Below are 17,215 nucleotides of genomic sequence, written 5' to 3'. Positions count from 1 at the left end.
CATCCAAGCCTACAGCTAAGAAATACTAGATTGTAATCCTGGTTCTTCAAAAGGCAATGCTAACCTGTCTAAACATGCCACCTCTCATTCCCAGTTCCATAGTTTTATAGAGCATGAATATCTTTGTCATGTCTTAACTCATTCTCATGCAGTCCTGGGAATTCAGCCTTATGTGAAAATGATGGTAAGGACAGATAGAGTTGGGTGTCATCAGCAAACCACCACAAACCCAGATTCTTGGACAATCTCTTTTTCATATGGATGTTAAACAGGATGGGCACAATTGGTTCATATCCTTCATTGGCTATAGGCCCAGTGTGGAAAGGAAAAGTGGTGGCTTATTTCATCTTCTTCCTTAGTTACCTGAATTTCTTGATGTTTCTGTTATCATCAATATTTTAACTAAGGGCCGAAACAGACGGCCAAATTGGAGCCATGGCAACCACATGTCGAGGTCTTGATCTGGATTTTTTCTGGCACAAAAAGAAGCGGCAAAATGCTACCCTTTTTTGCGCCAGAAAAACACTGCCTTTTCTGCTGCCGACGTGGCTTTTCAGTGCTCCGGTGGTGTGCAGTGTCTAAACACACTGTTGGAGTGCCAAAAGGCTGCCCTCATGTGGGCAGTGTCAGGGCGTGTGTCGTGCATATGCCACGCCCGCAAAGCACTGGGAAGCTGGCACATTGTAGGTTCATGTATGTAGATATTAGGGCTGCTGGCTATTTTACTATTTATTTTCTGCACTATCACTTAGAATAGCCCACACAAAAGTCCAAAGGGGGCTGAGTTTAGGAGCTGCTCCAGGTCACTAGTCATCTTAACTAGTCTTATGGGGGACACAGAATACAGTCCAGTGGCAAAGGTGCCAAACAGGAGTCCTTTTGCATTGCCTTATGGAACTGACTTTCTAGGTAGGACCTAAATCGGTATAAAATGATGCCCTAAGCTCTATGCTGAAAAGGCACTTCAGAAGGGTATCATGCTCATGTCTTTACCCATTTTTTGTGGGTCTATTCTCCTTCACTTTGAGATTCCAGCTAATCATAAGTACCTAGGGTAGCTGTTTGTCCTGTTTATTTTGGATATTTTTCAGATTCAAGGATGTGGATGAGATTTTTGGAGAGACAAGAGCTACTATGTGTGAGACTGAATAGTGCCCTTTTTAGCTGATCAACCCGATCCCTGAATGTGCCTAGACAGAAGAAGACAGGCAAATAACTGTTAACCTTCATGACTACATCTGCGAAAAAAAGGTATCATTGGATTATTTTAGGTGATATAGTACACAAAATGATATTTGCTGCAGTCATATTTACACTCTCAATAAACGATAAATAAGTACAATTTGGGGATACTTCATAAGTTTATTACTGACTTGATACATGATAAATATATATAATTTTATATTTGTAAATTTTGGATACATGAAATTACTGTATGACTATTTATCATTTATTCAATTGGGAACACGGGTCCTGCAATTAGAGGGATGGAGTTTTTCAGGGTTTAATGGTTTACTTTTAAGATGTAGCAATGCATACATATTATGCAGCTGACTAGAAAGATTACAGTTGTACCAATGGGATATGTTTTAAGTATTTTAACTGCATATTAATGGACACAGAGGCTCTAGTAGTAATGTTTGATCAGGGATCACTGAGGGTTTCCCCAATAAATTAAGAGCCACAGAGCTTTGGAGGCATTTTTCAATTTTAAAAAAAAGAGATGTCACATAAAGATGTAAGCTTGGTGTATGTAATATTTGCATTTTAATTAAAGACCAATAATAACTGCCCTGGCTCAATCCTATGGAATTCTGGGAACTGTAGTTTTGTCAGACATTTAGCCTTCTCTGTTCAAAAAGCTGTGGTGCCACAATGAACTACAGCTCCCAGGATTCCCTAGCACTGAGCCAGGGCAGTTAAAGCAATCTCAAAGTGGATTATTTCTGCAGTATGTTTTGGACCTTAGATTACTAAACTGAGACTGTTGTACTCTGGACACATCATGAGAAGATATGACTCACTAATAAAGGCAATGATGCTTGGCAAGGTAGAAGGCCGTAGGAAAAGAGGGAGACCTTATTATAGGTAGATAGACTCAATAAATAGCTCTGAGTTTGCAAGACCTGAGCAGGGCAGTTGATAACAGGGTAACTTGGATGTCTTTCACTCATAGTGTCACTGTAAGTCCAAGTTGACTTCACAGTAGTTAACAACAACTTATAAAAGATGTTGTAAAATATGAGAATTGATGATACAAGAATTTCAATAGCAGCAGCAGCAGTAGCAAAATGTAATATTACATATTTAATAACAGAGCTGGCATAGCACAGTACACCAGAGAGTGAGCAACTAAGTGATGCACCTTGAATGTTATAAAGTGTTATAAAAATGTTCAGTAACAACAACAGTAACAACAACAATTATAATAACCATCAGTAAATATTCTCATGTTGGTGTTAGACATAATGAAAGAAGTTGCATAATATGCACTCCTAATTCTAAAACCCCAGGATCCACCAACCACAGCCAGCAAAAGATATATCTTTACATTTAAACAGTATGGAACCTCTGAGCACTTCTGAGCCTAAGAATTTATTTTGTACTACCAGAACTGAATAGAGTGACTCCACTCCTAGCTACTTCATCCCCACTTTCTATTAGCAGCTGGATTTAGGTAGAGAAGATTATTCTGTTTTTGCTACTATTTAAAAAACTGAACCAGAAAGAAAGCCCTGCAGATCTACAGCAAATCCTCTAGGTCGAATCTGATCTACTTTCTAACCTCCCTTGAATTAGAAGATGGAACAAACCCAACACAACATTATATATGTATATGAGAAAAATAAAAGAAAACCCAAATAAAAACAAAGAAGAGAAACAATGAGTCTGTACAAAGATACATTAACAAGTCCCTGTAATTTTGTGAAAAGTCAAATAAAAAGGAACAAAGATATCACAAACTATGTTTTCTACTGAACAGAATTCAAGAAGAAAAGTTTATGTGAGATGCTATCACCCAGTCTAGATTGATTAGATTAGAAGGGTAAAGTGCAATTGGTGAACAGAAAAAATTCTTATCTACTTAAGAAAAATGATGAAAATTATTCTAAAACTAGTTAAGGATCTAGATCTACCATTAGCGATTTCCAGAAGTACCATAAAATATTTCTAAAACCATAACTAATTATTTATTACACCATTGAGAAAGAAAAATGAGAGACAGATGGCAGATGTAGACATACATTTCCCAAAGGACACTGATGAAATACTGAAAGAAATCAAAATCATGATGAACAGGTGATCAAGAAATCAAAAACATTCTCACAGTAGCAAAACATCATAGTCACATTAGATCAAGGTGAAAACACTAGAGGAATAAGGTAATAATTAATATTCAACGAATATCTTCAGATATTCTAGAAAACAGGCAGGGGTACCAGAAAAACACAGTCAGTACCTACAAGTAAATAACATTCAGGTTGTTTTAAGCCTTTGAGGCATCTCATTCAAACAAGCAGCTGACAATTAGACTACTACTTAACAGAAAATAAAAATATGAAGAAACAGGATTAATGGCTTGGAATTAGCACTATTTCAAACATGACTGACACTACAAAGTTAATTGACAGACTACAGGGCTGTTGTATGACACAAATTTAGAGAGAACAAATGAAAGAAGACCAAAAGTACTTCCTTACCCCTTCTCTAATATATATTCTTGCAGTTCTAAAATCCTCCTATAAGGCTATCTCAAGGACTTTCTTTACACAACAGTGTAATGCTTTTCAAGTAAGATAGTTGCAGGCTTAGCATATTCTCTCAATCAACTGTTTTCTCACACATCACATATTTAGATAAAGTTATGTAACTTTGATGCCCTAACACCCTAAAGGAAGTGAAGAAGTAAGTAAACAACATGACAGGAAGTTTTTCAACTTGCTTCCCTGAAACTTTCTGTAGCACAGGGGTGGTGTCAGAAATCACAGAGTGTTAGGACAGTGGGAAATAAATTTAGTTGCTTGCATAAACTGTGATGAATGTATGAATCTTTATTTTAATAGCCTCTAGTTTATGACTCTGATTAATAAGGAGTGAGTTGATTTTTGAGAGGGCAGGAAGCAGATGACTCCTTGCTGTGCAGCTGATACTTCAAAATATCCCATTAACTCTAGTGGCTCTAACAGCCTGTTCTCTGTAGGCTCTGGACATTAACTGAGATGAGCATAAAACCACCTCTACAAGACTTTGGGGAAGAAAGGAATGTTTCAACACTGGAATAATTCCATAGTTAGAACTTTCATCAAGGAAGGGGGATGTTTGGTCATTCAGATGCTGCTGGACTTCAACTTTCATCAGCCCTAGCCAGAATATGCAGTGGTAAAAGACAATTGGAACCACAGTCCAATGTTTAGAGAGTTGTTTGCTCCCCATATAACATCATAAATATACAGAGGATGCTTCTGAGTAACAACTATTTGATAAATAGATACTGATTAGGGCTAACAGCTATATAATTAACATAGAGCCTTGACAGACCAGCACTAAACGCCAGCCTTGGGGCAGACTGGGGGCATGGCATCTGCACGATGCATGCCCCCATGCTGCCCTGATGCCAATGTCGTGCCATGCGCCCAACTGCATGGCGGGTGCCGTTACAGAACTCCTTTGGCGCTGCGTCCAGATGATGTGTGCCAAAAGGAACACCGGAAAATGCCACTGTGACGGCAAAGGCACCCTTTTTGCAGTGCAAAAATTAGCCTTTCTGCTGCTTCTTTTTGCGTTGCAGAAAGTCCAGATTGGAGCCGCGGCATATAGTTGCTATGGCACCAATCCAGTGAGGAAAGGGGTGTTTGCAGGCAGTTCCAAAGGAGTGGTCTATTGAGCCCAATATTTTCTTTCTTTCTACATTTCCTTTCACCTCAGGATCTTGGCTGACCCTGTTACAACATATTTTGAGATATATTTATTCCCTTGAAATAATAACTGAGATATATTTATTCCCTTGAAATAATAACTGGCAATGTAAAAAAATATTAAGGCATTTAATTTTCGAGAGGTGCTTTCTACTAAGAAGGATAATGAGTATGGGGCTGAACAGACTGCCTCTAATGGGTGGTCTGCAGCCACCTCTTTTGTCGCTGGATTGGGGCTGTGGCAACTACATGCTGGCATTTCCACAGCACAAAAAAGAAAGCGCAAAAAGCGGCCCCTTTTGTGCCACTCAAAGGGTGACCTAGCCGCGGCAGTGGCTTTTCGCCACTTCTTTGGTGCAACGTATGTAAGTGCTGCACTGAAGACACAGCATGACTCTGCCCACCATCTAGTCAGGCAGGTGGCATTGGGGCAGCATGGGGGTGGCATTCCGGTGGCCAGCTGGCGAACGCCATGCCCCCACTCCACCTCGAGGCCAGCTCTTTATGCCAGTCTGTTAAGGTTCTAAGTTGGGAAAATATACCTCTGCTTTGCAAGAATGAACAGAAATTAGTATGGCTAGGATAGACGAATGCACAAACATCTATAACTATACTTGATTCTTTCCTGGGTGTAATAACTTTTAAACATTAAAGCCACATCAAGGAGAGTGTCCATTCCCCCCCCCCCCCGGTCGGGGGGTTCTTTCCACAGCTATAACCTTTAATGACACAAAGTTACGTAAACAAGGTCGATCACCAAATTACAGTACAGTCTTCCCTCCATATTTGCGGCTTTGATATTTGCGGATTTGATTATTCACGGATTTCATTAATATGTTCTCTCTAGGACTGTCTAGGTCCTCCAGTGCAACTCTGTGGTCAACTTTAACTAAAAGTTGTGCTGAAAGACCATTTGTAGCTACTCCAGTGCCATTCTATGGTCAGTGTATGTTGGACATTGACCACAGAGGTGCACTGGAGGACCCAGAGATTCCTAGAGAGGTGTCCTTTAGGTAAAAACATGGTGTTTTTGTTATTTGTGGTTTTTCCATATTCACGGGTGTCTTGTTCCCCTAACCCTAGTGAATATGGAGGGACAACTGTAATATGTAATTGTACCCCTTGTACCTAGCCCAGAAGCAGGGCCTGAAACCAATTTTCCTTCCCTCTTCCCAACAGACTTCAGCACCATTTAAAAATTGGCTCTGGAGGATTTTGCAGCCTTCCAGCATAGGTTTTGGGTATGCACATGGGAGTGTAGTGCAGAAAGGAGATTATCTGCTCACACACACACCCCTCCCTGTTTCTGTGATGTAGATTTAAGACAATGATTTTTGTTACCTACATAATGGGCACCAGTCACACAACTGTGGATCATTACAGGGGCAGTACAAAGTGAACTCACAGAAAATGGCTCCCTGTGCATATTTATACTATTTAAATGCTACCTCTGAGTTTCTCTAAAGCTGTGTGTTATTTGTAATAAGCTTTGTACAAACTAAGAACAACACAAAGACACAAAAAGGAAATGTCACAAAATATTGTTTATACCACTCAAATTTTGAAACATTAAGGACTGTAATGTACAACTCAACAGGCTATTAGGGCTTCATTTCACCATTAACTGGGGATTATGGAACACTTTTCTATCAGCAGGGTATTCTGTAATTGTGTACTGGGCATTTCATCGCATATTCACTGAAGCAGTTGATAGTAATCACTATTAGCAGCAGGATGCTGAACTTGAAATGGAATGTTACTTTGGTTTACTGCGACGATTACCATGATCCTAATTACTGCAAACTGTAAATACAGAGACACTGTAACTAAGCAAGTAAATAATTAATTTTAAAAGGGAGGAGGAGAATCGTAGAATAAGTATTAGAAGCATTATTTGGTACTGAGTAACCTCTTAGCAAGCTTTAATCACTAATTAGGCTCACAGATTTACTCTCTCTTATCTCTGAATTGTTAATTCTTTAGCCCTGGAAACCGCACAGAGGTTTGCTGAGAATCAGCCAATGACTGGTTAAATACTAGCCAAGGCCATCACCAAGTTCAATTTACAGTCTTATTTATAATTTCCTATTGTGTGAAATATGTATGCAGGAGAATGTAATATTTGTGGATGTAGAGACATTAATCTGCCCACATTTAAGATTCTAACAGTTTAAAGTGCTGCCTTGGTTCTCCTGGAGAGGGGAGGGCTGCATGCACACACAGACAGTTTAAAGGGATGAATAATTTACCTACTTGCCTTTGTGGCTTCTGCTTTAATGGTGCTATTATTTATTTTGTGATATGACATGATTCACTTTTTACAGGATAAAATATATCAGCTCTTTCACCAAAAAGAGTTTCTAATGTGACTGACAGGCATATAAATATGCTAACTTGCACCAAAATCCCAACTCTAATTTCTAAGACATAGCTAGTGAAAACTCAGCAATTTTAAAAGACTATTTTTTTTTAAAGAATAGTCGTTTAAAAAATGTTGAACTTGAGACTCTTGGGCCCAAGGTTTCATTTCAGGTCTGCTTCTCTCTCAATCTGTCTCTGGAAAGGAACTTTGGGAACAAGGCTTGGTATCATGTTTTCATTTCTAATCCTATAGATTTCAGGTGATTCAAAAAGAGTGATGCAAAACCGAATAAGCTTTATACTTTTGCACCATTCTTTTTGAACCAACTGGTATCTGTAGGAGCAGAAATGAAAACAAGCTACTAAGCCTCATGACTTTCATTATGCAGTCACACCTCAGCTGCTAGTCAAAACAGATGCAGCAGAGAGAAATCCACTCAATGTTAACGCAACCCAAAGAATGCTATACTACAAAGGTATACAAATGTGACTTAGAAAATTTATTCAACTTACATGTCCTACTTGTTCCAAGTATAAACTTACTGCACTTCACCAGGTTGTTGTGAAGATGAAATGTGATAATTCAACTGTGTTGATGCCATATTGGAACAATGCCATACAACTAAGTGAACAGACGTACATCATCGTCTGAAAACAAATTATCAACTGTACTCCGAAAAAAGACATTAGCAAATCAAATCAAGATTTTGTGGATAATGTAATTCACATGTTTTTGAGGTATCTGAATTTTAAAATATTAAAAAATCCATTCCACCAGCCCAACATAAAGCAGTCAATCACTATTTGGGTAGATTGTCAACTGTGGCCGACTATTGTGTTATATAGATATACCCTATCTACATATTCTTTTTTGGGGGGAGGGGGGATTGAAGATTGGTTGTGTTTTTCCATTGATAGACCTATGTTGTAATTCAAGTACATCATCGTATGACCCCCCCTTTTTAAAAAAGTGCATGGACAAATCTAACAATAACTTCTTCAAACAACATTCAGTGATGCTCTAATAATGGCCATTGGTAACATGGCAATACATTTGTAAACAAGAATAATTTATTTGTACACAGGAACAAATAAATTATATATGTATTCACTTAAAGAATATATTCTGTCTTCTTCACTATGTTCTCCCAATGCAACAAAGAAATTAACCTTTTACAACTTTGACTTAAGAAAACTGGATGACAGACTATAGATACACAAGCATAAATTGTATGTCAGGCTTAGATCTATTAAGTTACCTCATTAGCTGTGTTGTGAGTTCCAACAATTCTGATGAAAGATGCTGCTTGTCTGTCAAAAGTTATTACTTGCCATGATCTGCAACACAAATCGGAGGAATAATTAGCAATGGTCATACTCAATTACGCCTTTTTAAATACAAAAAAATCAAAATGTTTTTATAGTGCTTTAAAATCACATTTATATTTACTGATACATTTATTCACTGTCCACCTATGAGAATATTCAAGAAAACTTAAATAGTAATAAAAATATTAACAGAAAATAGGAAAAAGGTAAAACATTTGTCCATTTGTTTACATTGCCAAATGTAAACATGACACACAGCCAGCCCTTCGTATCCACAGATTCAATCATCCACAGATTGAAAATATTTAAAATGGATACATTCCAAAAAGCAAACCTCCATTTTGCCATTTTATGTAAGGGGCACCATTTTACTATGTCACTGTATATGAGACTTGAGCATTCAAGGATTTTGTTATTCACGGGGGGTGTGTGTGTGTGTGTGTGTGTGTGTCTGGAAACAAACCCCAGTGGATACCATCTTTATTTGCTTTCCTTTCAACACACCCAAGCTTCTTGATATTCTTCTTTATCTATGGTGCCTAAAAGTGGTATAGGATCAAAACTTAAGTGTTAATATTACTTCCCTTGATCTGGATATGATCCATCTATTGAAGTAGTCTAAAATGCACTGAGTTTTTGTTGCAATATCACACTGCTAACCTATCTTAAACATGTGCTCTACTAAGACTGCTAAATCTTTTTGCTACATACTGCCGCCAAGCCAGGTGTAATCCATTTTCTAGTTGTGTATCTGGATTTTCCTGACTAAATGTAGATTTTGTATTTAGCCCTGCTGAAGTTCATTTTCTTTGTTTTGGCCCAGTTCTCAAATGTGTTAAGATCACCTTGAATCCTTATTTTGTCTTCACTCCTCCCAGTCCAACACCATCTGCGTACATCTATCTGAAAAGGCCTGGGCCACTGGTCTGGATCCAGATTTGGTTATCTTTATAGAAGAATTGCTGAAATCACTAGGCAAAGTTCATCCACATCATCCCTCCCCCCCACAACTCCTGAGGCAGAAGAATGCAGAAGGGGGTATGATTAAAACCGAAGTACACATTTCTTTTTCAAGTAATGTGGCTGTCACAAAACTGTTTCCCTGGTTGTTGTACCAATCAATAATGTAGCACAGGTCAAATCCCTAAGCCACAAATAAAACAAATCAGGACCATTCACAAACCAGTGACAGCACTGGCAGATGAAGACGTCAAGAAACTTTAGCATAGATCAGTTGCACCCCTGTGTTCTTTGTAATGTAGGAATGTAGGGAAGTGGAATGTGTCCAACTGACATTGCAGAGCTTTGACCACATCCAAGGGTGAGTAGCATGTTTAGCCACATGGATTCAACTTCCATGCTTGGGAACAAGCAGTGTCTAACACTACTATTTAGTACACAGCATGATTTGCAAAGAAGGATGTGATATCTCTAAAACAATGTGTAATTTACCTAATATAAAAGCAATTTCCCCCAATGTGACACTACCTTTCCCTGGTGATGGAATTGTGTGCTTCTGTGAGGCAAGAGGTTATGCTGTAAGTAATACAGTGGAGCCTCCGCATACGCGGTCTTTTTATAGGCGGCTTTGAGCATAGGTGCTCAAAGCCGCCGGTGCGCGCAGGGCGGCGTGTCCCATTCAATTGAATGGGTGTGCACACCCATTGCGCCTTGCGCGCCGCCGCGCCACCGCGCACGAGCCCCATTGGAAACAATGGGGCTCGAGCATAGGCGGATTTTTTTATACGCGGAGGGATCCAGAACGGATCCCCCACGTATAATAAGGTTCCACTGTACTGCTACTGGTAGAGTCTCCCTTGTCAGATAGGCTTTCTCTGAGAAGCCAGATGAAATGTGTGAAAGAGCTACATAACAGCAGCAGGTGTGTGTGTATTTGAGTGACATTGGCAGTGGAGCTCTCAAAGACAATGGTAATGACACCACACTTGTTACTACAGTGTGCCCTTGTTTTACGCAGGAGATCCGTTCTGGAACCCCCCCACGTAAGGCAAATAGCGCATATGTTCGAGCCCCATTGGCTATAATAGGGCTCGTGCAAGACATGCAGCATGGCACACGCACTATTATTTGTACCGTCTCTCGGCTTTCAGCATAAGGTGAAAGTCACATAAGAGGCACCCACGTATGATATGGCCACACTGTACTGCACAGTAAACAGTAAACAACTCCTGAAGCCTTTTACTTTGCAAAATATATGGTGAATCAATCCAAAATGAAACAAGAGTTAGTGCGAAAAGATGACACTCCAAAGTTGGAAGAAACTCAACAAGCTACTGGGGAAAAACAGAGGACAAGTACAAGCAGTGCTCTGGCAAATACTGTAGCTATACTAAAGCTGAAAGGAATCCAGATATTGATGTGCTCACATATGAAAAGCAAGTCCAAAGCTGCAAAACACATATTAAAGAAAACAGAATGGAGAAACAACACATTCTAGAAACTAGACATTCCTAAACAAGAAATGGAACATAAAACATAAAATCTAAGAAGAAGGGGTGGCATTCATAGTGAGGTGCAGTCAAGTGATATAATGCAAAGTCTGACTGAATAATGCCAGTAAAATGTCAGGGAAAACACAGCTATGTAACCATTATCCAGGTTTATACTTCAACCACAGAGGCAGAAGATAAAGAAATTGAAAGATTCTACACTGGAATCCAGGAAGAAACCAGGACATGTTTGTAATCAAAAGTAGTTGTAATGCAAAAGTAAGAAACAGAGCAGAAGCGATGACTGTAGGAAAATTTGGCCTAAGATCAAGAAATGAAGCCGGATGGATTGAATTTTGTGAAGAGGCGACTGTACACATGGACTTCACTTGGTGGCCAATATAGAAATCAGATAGATGGCATAATAGAAAGCAGAAGATGGAGAAGCTCCTTTCTCTCTGCAAAAACAAGACCAAGAGTTGATTATGGCACAGAGCATGAATCACTCTCTCACTCACACATCAGAGTAAAGCTAAAGAAGAACACTAAATCAATCAGCGTGCCAAAATACAACCTGAAGAATATCCTTTAGAATGTAAAGACAGAGCTAGAAGAACTCTGGACTGAAGTCAAGGATATTGTCAGGGAGGAATGCAAAAAAAAAAAAAAAAACACCACACTATCTTAAACTAAAAAGAAAGAAAAGCTTCACAGGCTGACAGCTGAAATTCTTCACGCAATTAAAAACATAGAATCAGCAAAATTAAACTGTGACAGAAATATGTTCACAACCCCGAAGGCAAATGTTTAATGGCTTGTGCACAAGGGGAAAAAAAAGCTACTATAACAGCCATGCAGAGAAAGAGAAGATGACAACTAAAAAAGGCAGAACAAGAGACGTCTTACACAAGATGTAAGAAATCAAAGATGCTCTAAACCAAAAATAGGGATGCTCTATGACAAGCAGGGGGAAACAATATAAGATCAAGAAGAAATGAAAAGGTAATGGAAACAATCATAGAATCATAGAGTTGGAAGAGACCACAAGGCCATCCAGTCCAACCCCCTGCCATGCAGGAAATTGCAATCAAAGCAACCCTGACAGAAGGCCATCCAGCCTCTGCTTAAAGACCTCCAAGGAGGGAGATTCCACCACACTCTGAGGGAGTGTGTTCCACTGCTGAACAGCCCTTACTGTCAGGAGGTTTCTCCTAATGTTGAGGTGGAATCTCTTATCCTGTAGCTTGCATCCATTGTTCCAGGTCCTAATCTCTAGAGTAGCAGAAAACAAGCTAGCTCCCTCCTGAATATGACATCCTTTCAAATATTTAAACAGGGATATCATATCACCTCTTAACCTTCTCTTCTCCAAGCTGAACATCCCCAGCTCCCTAAGTTGTTCCTCATAGGACATGGTTTCCAGACCTTTCACCATTTTAGTCGCCCTCCTTTGGACACGCTCCAGTTTCTCAACATCCTTTTTGAACTGTGGTGTCCAGAACTGGACACAATATTCCAGGTGGGCCCTGACTAAAGCAGAATACAGTGGCACCGTTACTTCTCTTGATCTAGACACTATACTTTTATTGATACAGCCTAAAATTGCATTGGACTTTTTAGCCACCACATCGAATTGTTGACTCATGTTCAACTTGTGGCCTACTTGGACTCCTAGATCCCTTTCATATGTAGTCTCATTCAGCCAGGTGTCCCCCATCCTATATCTGTGCATTTTATTTTTCCGCCCTAAGTGCAGTACCTTATATTTCTCCGTGTTGAATTTCATTTTATTATTATTATTACTAACCTTTATTTATAAAGCGCTGTAAATTTACACAGTGCTGTACATACAATCTTTTTAATTTTTGTTAGCTTTGGCCCAGTTTTTTAGTCTCTTCAGGTCATTTTGAATTTTGATCCTGTCCTCTGGAGTATTAGCTATTCCTCCTAATTTGGTGTCATCTGCAAATTTTATAAGTATACTCCCAATTCTGTCATCCAAGTCATTGACAAAGATGTGAATAGCACTGGGCCCAGGACAGAACATTGTGGCTCCCCGTTGGTCACTTCTCTCCAGGATAAAAAGGAGTCATTGTTGAGCACCCTTTGGGTTCGACCGGTCAACCAATTACAAATCAACATAACAGTTACTTTGTCAAGCCCAGATTTCACTAGCTTGTTTGCAAGAATGACATGGGGAACCCTGTCAAAGGCCTTACTGAAATCAAGATATACTATATCGACAGCATTCCCTTCATCTACCAAGCTGGTAATTTTATCAAAGATAAAAAAAATAAAAAATAAAAAAGCAATACCTAACACTACTACTATTGCCTGTCTCTTTGGGGTGGCAGCAGCCTCCAAAGAGATGAGCAGTAGCAAGGGGAGGGGGCACTGACTCCACATTTCTGCTGTTACTACTGCCTGTCTCTTTGGGATACCAGCGGTCTTAAACATACAAGCAAAACAGTCTTGCAAGCACCATAGAAATTAATGACTGTACTGTGGCTTGACCTTTCGAATGCATGTCCACTGGTTATGATGATTTAGGAAGGAACTAGACATTAACACAACACTCATGTCTGCCAAAATAATGTGAGCATAGGGATCACAGGTGAGGAGGAATAAGTGAAAGAAAGGGATGTTTAATTTTTCTCATACATTATCTACAGAAGTCCCATGCAAAACCAGCCATTTGCCTCCCACTGGGGTAACCAGAGATTGGATATGTTAATATTAACTATGTTTATTATGCTTCGTTGTATTAACAATTCTTAGAATGGTTTAAAACAGGGGTGTTTCCCCCCTTCCCAGTGAGAATGTTTCCCTAGAAACAATATAGAGGATAGTATTTTGTTATCTGTGTTGTTACTCTTCACACCTCCCTTGTCGACTCTGCCACAGTTTCATCACTGTATGGAGGAGAGCAATACCCTGGCATATGGTTTAATGCATGACACATGGCTTAATGGTGCAGAATGCACACATGGGAGGAAAAGCTATGGAGAGCAAGGCAAAGTAGAAAGAAGGAGGAAGTGAAAGGTAAAATGATGAAAAGTGAATGGAGAGATGAGAAAGTAAATGTGAACAGAGGGATCTAAGAGAGAGAAACAGAATTAGCAGTGGAGAAGAAAGACACATGCAAAAAAGGAGGGAAGAGATAGAATGAACTATGGTCTCCAATGACAGCAGGTTTCTACAACATGCAGAACAGGTACTTTGTGGAAGATCCAAGGAGGAAAATGAAGGAAGCAGGTCAATAGACATGGACAATGATGACACAAATATTGGTAAAGAAAGAGGTGAGATGATTGTAGGAGAACAGCTGGGCAGAAATGGGATTGAAAGATAACCTGAGTAAAAAAAATATGGATTGAAAAAACTGGGTATTATTTTGTAGGTAATATACAGTGCAGCCTTGCCTTACGTGGGGATCCGTTCTGGACTCTCCCATGTAAGGCAAATACCACATAAATTCTAGCCCCATTCAATCGAATGGGGCTTGTGTTTGCGGCGGCGTGGTGTGCACATGCCACAGGCACATGCACCATTCCCTGTATTGCAGCACGGCTTCCACGTAAAGTGGAAGCCACGTATGGTGCACCTGCGTATGAAGCGGGCAGGCTGTAATTACTTTTCAACATTTTAAGAGCTATATTTTGGGTCAGAAATAGAGAGCAGCTGACAACTTAGAAATATCCACCTTGCAATTTTTTTTTAAAAAGAAATGCATTATTTTCCCCCTAAGAAATAGAACTGCTTATTAAAGTGGGTTTTTTTTTCCCTTGGGGTGCAAGGAGAGTTTCAGAGTAGTTCTGGAAAAACTCTGCACATACCATGTAGAAAAACCATGTGGAATGACAGGAACAGAATTTTTTCACCCTCCTCAGTTATCAAAAATGTTCTCCCTTCGAAAGTTTTTCACCTTGATTTCTTTTGTCCCCATGTCACAATCAGCTGGTCCTGAAGCAGTTCTAAGCACACATCTCAATGCTAGCCTACCTTATTATAAAAACTCAGCACTGGTCTCTGGTTTGGGCCCTGAAATATCAGGTAATGGGCTGTTACTGACTGGTAGCCCTATATTTTTGTGGGGAGAACTCAAAACACATTTCTCCTGGCTGTAAAAAGGAATGCTGCTACTGTGTACACAGTGATCTTCTCAAACAGCTCCTGGAACATGATAAATGCAATTTTTTTCAGTGTTAAATCACAAAATGAGTTACATATAAACAGACAAACACGATTTCCTATTGTAGTCAATTTGTCTTTTTTCCCCTTTCTTTTAGTAACACCGTGAAGTCCCAGCAAGGACAGTGGGAGGCATGATGTAAGATGACGTAAATGCACAGAGGTAAAAAAAGAAAAAAGAAGAAACACTCTGTAATTGCACATACACAAAAACGCAGAGGATGTAATTGGAAAATATAATCATTACTTCCAGCTGACACTTACATCTTGAAGACAAGACCAGGGACCAGCAGCCTATGCTTAGGTTCATATGAGGGCCCTCATACTAAAAGCGTCCTGTATGCATGAAGCTTGGCCAGCAGATGTTCCCTAGTGCCACAGCTCCATATCTTATAAGGAATTAGCCCTGTTAGAGCCCTAGGGTGTGTTATTTAATACTCTATATCTCACCTCAGCCACCCCCTCCCAACTTTCTCGTTCCGCCTGAGTCCCCCAAGGAGAGCTGTAATTGATGATTAGCATTCCAAAGCCATGCTTGCATCCTGTGAGCCCGTCATATTTAATTACATTTTAACTATATTCGTCTTCAATAATAGCCTGAACATAATTTAGATAATTATCTCTTGCTCTCTCTTTCTCAGAATCTGTCTGTCTCAGAGCTCCTTGCAATGAATATTGCTTTCTCTGCTCAAACACATAAACAGACTCTTGGGCCAAGTTCTTTCATCTCTTCAACAGCAACAGCTGTCACTAAAAAACTCAGTGGCTTTGTGCATCCCACAGTCAATTCAAAGATAAATCTTCATGCTGCTTCTTTACTTTGGAGGTAGACGGGAAAGGGAAAGAACATCACTACTGTGGACAAAAGTTGTCTATCTTCTACTTTTTCTGCATTTCACCTCTTAAAATGTTGGCAGGTCTTGCCATTTGCTTTTCTGGTTGGCTACATAGAAAAGTTTTAAAAATAAAGAATAGAACCGAAAATTGAATTTCAAGCCTCTTCAGAATAAGGAAGCAAGGCTGGAGAACATGAAAGAGGCAACCACTGACCTGTAACAAGAATTATAATTTTAAAAGTATGCTACTCAAATGGCCCTTCTCTCTCTCTCTCTCTCTCTGTGCACACAAATGTATGTGCATTTCAGTGGTACAAACCATGCACAAAACCATCAGCCATAGACAGGCTGATAATTTTAGACCCCCAAATATTGTTTTTCTAAAAAGAAATTCTTATGCAAAAGCTACTTATGCTATAAAAACATCTAGAATAAAATGGGGACAGCAGCAGAAAGATGTCTGTATGCAAAATCTGCAAAGACCTAACGCCACAGTAGGTAAACTGGTGTAATACTCAAAACTCTGTACTAGAACAAAGTTTGATTCATTTTATTAGGGTTTCTGAACTATTTTTGATAAATATATCAGGAACGCATCAGTTATAAGGCATGACTAGAACCAGTTGAGTTGGCATAGCTGGAGGAGAACAAGAGAAGTTGAAACAAGTAAAGTGATGCACATTGCCATCTAAAGATAAAGGCCCCATACAGCCAGGCCAAAATAAAGCTGCTTTGGGCCACTTTAGAGGTATGCTGTTTAAATGATGCATGTGTTGTAAAGACTGGAGCGTGGCTTTGGCGCGGCTTCCGGACTCTTAGGACACATGCATCATTTAAACAGCATACCTCCAAAGTGGCCCGAAGCAGCTTTATTTTGGCCTGTCTGTATGGGGCCAAAGTATCCAATAAGATATTTAAGTCCAGGATCTAAACCTGCCTCATCACTATGTGACAACAGCCAAGCCATACATTTACAAAAAAATGAGTTATTTCCCTTTTCCTTTAGGAGAAATGAAAAATAGCATCTAAAATCAATCCTCAAAATATTTATAGACTCTATAATGATCCACCAACTTGACTTCCCAGACTAACTAAACATACAAAACAAATGATCAGAAATGTTAATAAAGGC

General features: G+C 39.4%; 1 protein-coding gene and 1 long non-coding RNA gene across 6 annotated transcripts in view; one reads left to right on the top strand and one right to left on the bottom strand.

The window, feature by feature from the left end:
* BTBD9 (BTB domain containing 9) overlaps positions 1-17,215 on the bottom strand; it is a 302,994-nt gene that overhangs the window by 116,390 nt on the left and 169,389 nt on the right. For all 5 annotated transcript variants that reach the window (XM_089529595.1, XM_089529597.1, XM_089529598.1 and 2 more), the window contains one exon: positions 8,537-8,615. In XM_089529595.1, coding sequence (XP_089385721.1) covers positions 8,537-8,615 — 79 coding nt within the window. The remainder of the gene's footprint in view (positions 1-8,536; positions 8,616-17,215) is intronic.
* Positions 1-17,215, top strand: part of LOC149310726 (uncharacterized) — a 79,786-nt gene that overhangs the window by 50,543 nt on the left and 12,028 nt on the right. Inside the window, exon 2 of the long non-coding RNA XR_016281701.1 lies at positions 15,346-15,410. This is a non-coding gene — a long non-coding RNA (uncharacterized LOC149310726). The remainder of the gene's footprint in view (positions 1-15,345; positions 15,411-17,215) is intronic.

Source organism: Sceloporus occidentalis, unplaced genomic scaffold, assembly GCF_023333645.1.
Source record: "Sceloporus occidentalis isolate IW3139 unplaced genomic scaffold, rSceOcc1.0.p SCAF_6, whole genome shotgun sequence".
Classification (NCBI taxonomy): domain Eukaryota; kingdom Metazoa; phylum Chordata; class Lepidosauria; order Squamata; family Phrynosomatidae; genus Sceloporus; species Sceloporus occidentalis.
This window is presented reverse-complemented; position numbering and strand designations above follow the sequence as displayed.